This window comes from Penaeus chinensis, chromosome 23 (assembly GCF_019202785.1).
Source record: "Penaeus chinensis breed Huanghai No. 1 chromosome 23, ASM1920278v2, whole genome shotgun sequence".
Classification (NCBI taxonomy): Eukaryota; Metazoa; Arthropoda; class Malacostraca; order Decapoda; family Penaeidae; genus Penaeus; species Penaeus chinensis.
Genome location: NC_061841.1, coordinates 8,551,268 through 8,561,267, shown reverse-complemented (window position 1 = coordinate 8,561,267; position 10,000 = coordinate 8,551,268). Strand labels below are relative to the sequence as shown.

General features: G+C 34.8%; 1 protein-coding gene across 1 annotated transcript in view; it reads right to left on the bottom strand.

Moving 5' to 3' along the window:
* Positions 1-2,956: 2,956 nt before the first annotated feature.
* Positions 2,957-10,000, bottom strand: part of LOC125037627 (syntaxin-12-like) — a 7,184-nt gene continuing 140 nt past the window's right edge. Inside the window, exons 1-8 of the mRNA XM_047630830.1 lie at positions 9,807-10,000; positions 7,327-7,489; positions 6,856-6,971; positions 6,449-6,611; positions 6,191-6,325; positions 5,826-5,958; positions 5,345-5,427; positions 2,957-4,524 (exon numbers count right to left, since the gene is read on the bottom strand). The exon at positions 9,807-10,000 is cut by the window's right edge and continues 140 nt beyond it. Coding sequence (XP_047486786.1) covers positions 4,423-4,524; positions 5,345-5,427; positions 5,826-5,958; positions 6,191-6,325; positions 6,449-6,611; positions 6,856-6,971; positions 7,327-7,473 — 879 coding nt within the window. The 5' untranslated portion in view covers positions 7,474-7,489; positions 9,807-10,000 and the 3' untranslated portion in view covers positions 2,957-4,422. The remainder of the gene's footprint in view (positions 4,525-5,344; positions 5,428-5,825; positions 5,959-6,190; positions 6,326-6,448; positions 6,612-6,855; positions 6,972-7,326; positions 7,490-9,806) is intronic.

Genomic DNA, 10,000 nt, shown 5'->3' with positions numbered 1-10,000 from the left:
CCTCATAATCTTGCCTGTTTAGTCACCAACTGGAATAACTGGAATTTTCATGAAAAAGTCTTATTTCTAGTATTACTAATTAACTTTAAATACCTTATATTTGGGAGGAATAAAGTAGCCAATTGTTTGTATGAATAACAGTACAGTATTTTAAAAAAAAGTGGGTGAGGAAATGAGTTTGTTAAGAAAATATTTGTAATCCAAGTAATGCCAAATAAACATGATCTTATCCTTATAATAATCATGAACAAAAATAATCACATTCAAAATAAAAATCATCAGCATGAGAATAGTGACAAAACCACCCAAGGTGACACTTGGATCCAATTACTTCTTCTCCTTCTTCATGCAAAATAAACACATTTTAAGATCAATTGTGGCATCAGTTATAAACAAACATGCACTGAAACAAAAAGTATGCACCCTATTTGCTAGAACATATTCCTGCTAATCTCTAAGTGTTCATCTAATATTCATCTAGAGCACTAAATAAATATATCTCTGGTACTTAAACACTAGCAACATAAATACCGTAGAACTGTCAAACTGGAGATGACATAAACACTAGATCACATTCACTGATATTAAGACTACAACAAGTACGTTGCACAACTCTGTTCAATCCCTCATGCTAATCTAATGTCTTTGGTAACTTCAGAGTACACTAAAAATATATATATATATATAAACAACTCTCTCGTTAATATTTCTTACTCGATTCTCTTATAACATAATGAACGCTCCCAAAAATGGTTTTCCAAAACTAAAAGGCCAGGCTTGCATTCCCTCAAAACTACAGAAATTCAGAGCTCAACCCGATAGGAGAAATATGAACTTTCAATTACACTCTAAACTATCTTTTGTCTTCTGTTCCTCATTTGGATATAATTGGAGCTATACTTAATCTGAAGTCAAAGAGAAAAATGCACAACTGGAATACACTGTAGTGCACTTTGATCAAATATTTTAACCTAGAGTATACAATATTTCTAAGCCATAAACTGTCATGAATATGAATATTTGTAAATATGTATACACTTTCACATACACATCAGATACATATGAACAAAAATATAAATATACAAATATTTTTAGAAAAAACAAAAATCCACTACTTACACTTAACCCATAGCCGCTGGGGATGAGATGTAGGTAATGGCATGCTCAACCTAAGTTTAATTTATTAATTGTTTTTACACATAAATGGCTCCTCAAGTACTAAGTCACCAATAAGCCAATTACATGTGCTACCTGTAAGTATTTTTTGGTATCTAATGTTGCTGTTAGTAATGTCAATAACACTATAATAATTATAATGTCTATAATAAAAAAAAAAAATAGCATGACACTGATAGCATTAGAAAAAAAAAAAATGAATAAATAAAAATTTCCTGCACTTTCAAGGAAAGGTGAAATCAGGTGAGGTCACAAAGTCTCCTAACCGACTCCTAGGGGCTAAGCACTTGCAGAGCCATCTATGTGTTGACACATTTCACAAAGCAATACTACAGTGAGAGCAACATTTTCCCGGAGACTTTGGGTTAATACATTAATGATATATAAAAATGAAAAAGAAATAAATAAAGAATAAAACAATAATAAAAATATGAAACTATATCATAATAAAATTGGTTAAGAATTAATTGTCAGAGAAGCAAGCAGAACAAAACACCTTCCTTCTACCTATGAACAATTATAGACAAAAATAACCATGGCAGTGACACAGGATATACAAGCACTATGGAATTCTTCTCCACAAACCTAATGATGATAAGCTGGTCTATTAGTTATCAATTTGTGTGTGTATTTCTCTATCTTTGTGAATGTGCTTGTGTGCTTATTTAATTGCCTGTTCATATAAGCATTATGAGTGTTTGTCTGTTTATGCGATGTCCGTGTGTTTTGTGTTGTATGTGTATATGTGTGTGTGTGTGTGTGTGTGTGTGTGTGTGTGTGTGTGTGTGTGTGTGTGTGTGTGTGTGTGTGTGTGTGTGTGTGTGTGTGTGTGTGTGTGTGTGTGTGCATGTGTGTGTGTGTGTATGTGTGTGTGTGTATGTGTGTGTGTGTGTGTGTGTGTGTGTGTGTGTGTGTGTGTGTGTGTGTGTGTGTGTGTGTGTGTGTGTGTGTGTGTGTGTGTGTGTGTGTGTGTATGTGTGTGTGTGTGTGTGTGTGTGTGTGTGTGTGTGTGTGTGTGTGTGTGTGTGTGTGTGTGTGTGTGTGTGTGTGTGTGTGTGTGTGTGTGTGTGTGTGTATGTGTGTGTATGTGTGTATGTATGTGTGTATGTGTTTTCATGTTTTCATACATTTCAAAAAGGCTCCTTTTAACAATTAAGAGCAACTAAGAACTCTACTCTCAGTAAAGTAGAGTCCCTGCCAACAGAAATTCCTCTACATGAAAATGTGGTGAGAAGAACATTTGAATCAGAAAATAAAACACATTATATCACATAAAGAACAATTATGAAAGACAGCACCGAAGCTCCTCATTGTTTCACATTAATTAACCTTTAGAAAATGTCAAAAAAAAAAAAAAGGTCTTCAAATATGGAAAAGAAAAAAATCAGACACAAGTTACTGTGAGCTTATAAAAGTCACTGATATGATACTTCTGAATGTTTTTGACAAATTTGGAGAAAATAGCAAAAATATCTCTTAAAAAAAAAAAAAAAAAAAATTGCATTAAGAAATTTACAGTGAAAGAAACTTATTAAAATTCTCTTTCTTCTTCAAAATATGGTATATATAATAATACTCTTTATAATATTACCAATAACAATAATAACCCCATCAATAATAAAATGAAAATAATAATAATCATGATAATCATAATAATAACGACAACACAAACAGCTGACCATTCTGAACACTCAGCTATATTTAAATAAGGAAAATACAGGATCATTCATTCTACACATGGAACTGCACAGGAACCTGATTCATAATTAAAACTGGCCTACATGTTCATAATCATTATTTATTACAATATAAAGCAGTGTTTACTGTGGGGACATCTGCCTCTTTTAAGCAGAATTGGTAAAAAGTACAGATAAACAAATAAAAAAGGAAAATAAGATTCAACAAACATAAAGGGAAAAAATAATAATAAATTTGGTTGTTAAGTAAAGTATAAAACATGACATTTGTACAATGCAATGAAAAAGGTATCAAACTCTTATAAATATTATAGCTATTGTTGGTAACATGCCCATCTGTACCCTAACTTACACTGAAATAGCTCAAAATGTGTCTTAATCTACTGCTATATAAATATGTAGAAAGTAATATATTAGGCAAAAAAAAAAAAAAAGAGAAAAAAAAGAGGTTGTTAACGTGCACCAGTTTTACACTATCATAAAACTTGGGATTTCTCAAAAAAATCATAATACAAATCAAATTGAAGCACCAAAAACACTTTTACCCTAAACTAAAAAAAAAATACTAATACTACCACAACTAATGACAATAATGATAATTGAAAAATAATAATAACAGATACAGATACTTTTCTATTTTCAAGTAACAAAAAAATAATTCTAGAGATGTCTTAAGTTTAATCAACCTCCCCTTTTCACAGCTCATATATATACAAGAAAATACTGCAATGAAACGGTCAATCCTGGCAACTTACAGACTTTAATATTAATGAGCTAAAACCAAGCATTACATAATACTGGGACCAGAAGGACCTTTGAAAATCTGGGCTCTGACAAAAAAAAAAAACAATAATATATAATAATTATGAAACAAAAACACTAACAAACAAGAACATAGACATGCATAGGCACACAGACACACAAATATACTCCTCTATGCATTTGCACAACACATGTATACAAATAAACAAAGAGAAAGATGAAAAACAAAAGGTTTAACCTGAGACAAGACACACATTTGAATAATAAGGTTCACATACAAATATGCACTTTTCACTGATTCTAATGCAAACTCCCATTATGCATTGAAGAGAACAACATACCATAGAAAATGATGATCTGCACTTCTAATTACAAGAGAGATATGCATTCTCATTCATGCCAGTTGCAATCATTTGCACTATATCCTAATTCTGTCCCCGCAGAAAAAAAAGCTAGATAAGGTTTTGAGGAGCCTTGGGTTCCAAATATAATCATAAGCTATTTATAACAATACTCATAATCAATTAGGCAATATTAGTTTAATTTGTGAAAATTAAGATTACAGATTTTGTTTCAGTTTGTCTAAGATTGTGACTAGAACTCTATAGATAGCATCTCTGGGATGTATATATATAAATGAAAAAAAAAAAATACAAAAACATATATATATAACAAATAAATTTACTTGTATCTGCAAATGGAATGTATCCTGGTCGACAGAGACTCCATCAACCTGTTGACTTTGTGACAAATCAATAAAAAAGTCACTCTAGCACCCAGTCAGCTGCTAATTCTTGGTTGCAAAGTGGATGCCAATTATGATGCCAACAATTGCCAGGATGATGATCAGGATGAGGATGAGGATGCAGACTCTGCGACGGTACTTGCTCTGGAAAGTAGGGATGGGCTGTTAGGGGATTCTCTCACTCTTAATTCCATGGAGAGGATTGTGCAGCAAGGAAATCAAATCAGGATAAACTCTACCTTCCATTTCATCTCTCCTTTCATCCTTAATACATTCAAGATTATATTACATGCAATATTGCAGTAACATTCAATATTAAACAAAAATCTTATACTTCTCTCAAATATTCTCAATATAATAACATGGATAATGAAAAAGATCATGTACGATAAGCAAATAAACAAACTTTATTTTCCTTTATTGGGATACTCATGTTTAATCCCTAAAGAATGCGTGTACCATATTTTGGCATGCTCATGTGAGGCCACAAAGCAAAGTGTACCCAATGCCCACTGGATGCCAGAAAATTAATGTTGTTTTCAAGTTTTGATGAGTAGATTCCAAAAAAAATTTTTTTTGGCACATCCTTTGAAGATTATATCTCCTAAACATGACATACTGATGACTTAAAGCACACACCAATAAACTAATACGTACAATATTGAAGAATTTATATTAAGAGATAATAGATAAGAGATATTCAAGAGTATCCTTCCCACGAGTAAACTAAAAGCAAGAACAAAGTAACACATGTTAGCAGGCTCCCTCCTCAAAAACCCCATCTTCCATCATGCACCGATGAACACACCATCACAAACACAAATACACATCTACCAACCAGTAGCCAACCCCCAATCCACAATCAACCACAGCACCTAAACCCAGACACATTTCCAATATCAAAAGCCTTTAACCTTTGGAGAAACAGTAAAAATTATACAATCTACCTCCCAACAACACTAACCTGGTAAGTGGAAGCCTTCAGTAACTGCTCTCGTCCCTCTTCCACGTTTCCATGAGCTGTCTCGACATTATCCTCGATTGAGTCTGGGATGGAAAGGATGTGGGAGAATCAACTGACTCTGTCTAAGGAATCTAGTAATCTACATGACCTGACAACAGGTATTTTTTAAGGTACATTTGAAAGTAGAGTCATGCACTGCATATCTGCCTGCAGAGCTACAGATTCCAGAGCTAAGTGAAAACTCTTATTTTTACAATTTTATAAATAAAGACCAAAGGAAACAATGATGCAAATGACTGAAATTCCCACACTAGCATTGTGCAACCTTGCAAAGAGCTAATTAGGTTGTAATCCAATTATCCATGCCTTCTATTCACTCTTTGATGAGTTAATAGAAAGAGATGAAAGTTATATGGTATTTATGCCATCTCATCTCCAGTTACAAACCTTGGTGTGCTTGAATAATCACCACATAACTTACCAATAACCTCGCCTTGTGCTGTGACCATGGATGACAGGTCACGCATGATTTCGTTAATGTCAATAATGTCAACTTCAATTGCACGCATTCGTTCCTCCCGCTCAGACTGCATTGCCGTTTCAAATTCCAAGTCCTGTAGGAGAGATTTATTCTTACTTCTTTAATAATAACAGTTACAAAAATAATAATAATAATAATAATAATAATAATAAAAATAATAATAAATGACGATAATAATATCAATAATAATTAAGTAATACCTTCAATCTTTAACCATCTATGAAATAAAACTGAATAAAAACTATTTTTTCAAAGTGCTATAAATCACTTCAGAAACAGCCACTGATATATACTATTGCAGTTACCTCTATTTCCTTCAATTGCGCTTGTCTCTTCTGCTCTCTGGCAATCATCTCTTCTGTCGTAGCTGCGGCTGCATCTTGCTCCATAGCCACCATGTCAGCCGGCAACCGTGCTGTTCTGAGTGTGTTGACCATTTTCTAAAAATAACAGTAATATTCTAGTATTGAGAAGAACAATTACGAGCTATAACTCATCATCATTAACCAGCCGAGACTAACTTTTATAGGTGTACCAAAGTCAATATTAGTTTTATGACAAACCTTTTGAATTTCTGAGAAGCGTGTTGCTGCAGTTTGGAACTCATTCTGTAGTCTCTCAGTCTGGATGCGCCTCTGCTTGTTGCCACGCATTAAGGGTTGGAGAGTCCGCAGAAGTGTGGCAACGTCTTGCACTGAGCCTCCAGCATTGCTGTTTGTCTTTGTGCTGAGAAAGAAAAAATGTGACGCATATGACAAATAGGTTACTTAATTATGCTACAGAAATTTTGTACATATCATAAAATAAAAATAATAATTACACCAAGATAACATCAATCAAGGCAAACCTAAAATCCTGAGATCGTTCACCTACAATAAGAAAAACACAAGAGATGAAATCATAAACCATATAAGGAAAACTGCATAAATAGAACCATTATATAGGAAAATAACACCAACAGTATAGTTACATTCTGTCTCTAAGTGCTTGGTTGTCGCCACTTGTTCCCACTTGTTTCAAGGAACGCTCCAGAGTTGTCACAGCACCATTGATTGTAAAAAGATGAGTTGTAATTTTATCACAAACCTGAAAAAATAACGATTCTGATATAAGAAAAAATAACATATTTTCTGATAAGACTAAAGTTCTTTTACCGATTTCTCATTTTCCTTGGAATGTTTTTTCTCAAAAGTGACAAACCCCTGAAGGGAAAAAAAAGATACAGCCTATGTCAATGTTTATTAATAACAATCATATACCACACCAGTACTAAAAAATACATCAAAAGAAAAACAAAATCTATCTCTTCAATACCTCTTGCAAGACCTTAGAAATAAAGCTTTTCTCAAGAACATACGTATGAATAAAAACACAGACCATTGAAAACAAAAATAAACACAAACACACATACAGAAGCAAATCTACAAACAGATTCCCTCACCTGGAAGAATTCTGTAGAGTTGCCTTCGCTGGGGGCAAATCCCACGTCCGGGTCATTAGTGCCATATGATCTCTGGCCACCTCCTCGCCCTCCTCGTCTTCCTCCACTCGCATCGTCTCCTCCAAGGCGTGAATAACCTGATGCCATTTTCTACTAGAGGATGCTGCAGAATAGACAGGAAAAAAATATAGCTCTTAAAGTTCCAACCTGAGATACATGGACATCTTGTCATAAAAAAATTTGGCCAGGGGATGGTGAAGGTAATGCCTTGTCATGGAAAGTAATGAGAATGTCTCAATATGGAAAACTGTTGCCAAGTATCACGTGATGGGAATATTTTGTCACGAGTACATAAAGTACTTGGAGTAGGACTGATTCAGTGGGCTTTCAAGATGGGGTTCATTCAGTCCACAGGGGAAAAGTTTCCATCTGACAACTCCTGCCTGGGAAAGGGCCCATCTCCAGGCAGGTCACTCTGGTCATATTCTAGAACTGCAGTGAACAGTGTGTTATAGAAAAATGAATAATGGTGTGTTGAGAAAAATGAAAAATAAGAAAATATAAGCAAAATCACAAATAACAAAATTTATTTACTGTTATTGCAAAGGGTGTAAACTCCCTGGAGAGATAATATGAAGTCTCCTTAACAAAAATGGTCTATCCTCTTGATACAGCATTACAAATGACAAATACAAACCTCGGAAAATAGCAAGACAGCAGACTTGCACCTGCAGAAAAGGGGATAATAACATTGCAAAGACGAGACAAGGAGTCTTAATACCACACATGAGTATTTGTGTGGGCAGGGTTTCAAGCCACACACCCAGGAGAGTTGTTGCTCAAGGAAGTCTAATGCCCAGATATTGGTCCATGCTCATGCTATGAGATAGAACAAATTAATACTAAAATCATGAGTCAAGTCTACTTTCAGCAAGTAAAATTTAAAACCTGCATCACATACATTTAAAATGTCAAAATATAAAATACTAATATGACATATAAAATGCCCTCATATGAAATACTAAATCTATTCCTCTATGCAGCTAGTTTAATAACCTAACAATGACAGGGTATCTCACCAGTGAAATGGCCAGAAAATGGACAGAAGCCAGCATCTCATGTGCCAGACACTTAGAATCTCAGCTTACACTCTGATTGGGTCACCAATCAGAGCAAGCAATGGGAACTTCTTACTGCTATAGCAACCATCCAAAAAGTAGGGTGTTTTACACTTCCTCAGAGGTTCCCCATGTTTCAAAAATTTGCAATGCGGAAACAATGAGAATGGAAAGTTCCTTATGAAGTCCTGTGAGAACAGCAAGACCTTAAACTTGATTGTAGTGGGAAAATGAGAGAGAAGACAAAAAGGTTTTGGGTTCAGCCACAAAACCAATTCATGCTCTCTCTGTTTCATTACATAAGAAGATGGAGCCAAGGAAACACAACCATGTGACTGACTGGCTGAGGAGGGCCTACAGGGGGAAGGCAAAAATAGGGTTGATACGGTGTGTAGCTGAAGAAAACTTGCCAAATGGTACCAGATATATTAACAAACACTACATACATCTCATCCCTATGAAAAAAATCATGAAAAAAGCACACCAGTTTTTGACATATCTACCATTATTGTGTCGAACAGGACTGTGTATATTCAGCGAATAGTTAAGACTGTGACAACCAGGACTTTAGAGGTCAATAAAGTCTTCAGAAAAATATAGCTTGATCTTTGGCTTTCTCAAGCGTAGGATATTTCTTACCAAAACACAAGGCACAGCTCAAGCATGGGTATGTCCTTACTCTTTCTCTCCTGGCTTAAGAAACACAAACTACAATACTCATATAGTAACAAATAATCTTATCTCAGCTGGTTGGCTTGCAAGCATGGCAATATGTGAATCCACATATGACTCACACTATTTCGGACTGTACTAGGTTTCTGTTGCTTATTCTCCTAGCTTTTACTTCCTCCCTCCATCTATAAGGAATAAGGTGTGTGGATAGGTCTACATGTACTAGGCATACGAATACTAGTATATTAACAGAGCAAACTACAATTTGTGGTTACTGTTAATGTCAATTCACTGGAAAAAAAACAAGCTAGAACCCTGATCAAAATTGCCTCAATCACTACAGAAGTACCAGATCTAAGTTTTGCTTCTCCAACCACAAAGCAAATAATGAAATAATCGGCGTATATATTTTACTATTCCAAAATCTTACATGAAATTTGAAGAACAAAAAAAATAAAATAAAACACAAAGCAACCAATCTAACTAAAACAAAAATAACTGAAGAAACCAAAACAAACTACATTCCTCACTCTTAAACAAACACCTTTCACAAGCCCTTAAACTCTTTCCACAAACTCTTTCTTTTAAACACACACCTTCCACTCTTAAACACGCACCTCTCGCAAAAAATAACAAGTCCCAAGAACAACAGAGAGAGAAAAGAGCGGGAAAAAACCGCCAGCCTCCCACCTTTTTTCCCTCCGCGACGTCGCCCGAGTGTTGTTGTTGTCGCTCAGCTGACCTTCCTCCCGAGAGCCAGGGACCCGGACGGTTTTCGGGAATTTGGGAATCGTGTTTTCTTTTTATTTCTTTTCTTTTCTTGTTTAATGCATTATTCGTGTTCGTTGGTTTGTGTGATTTTTGTTACTTTATATTTCATTTTG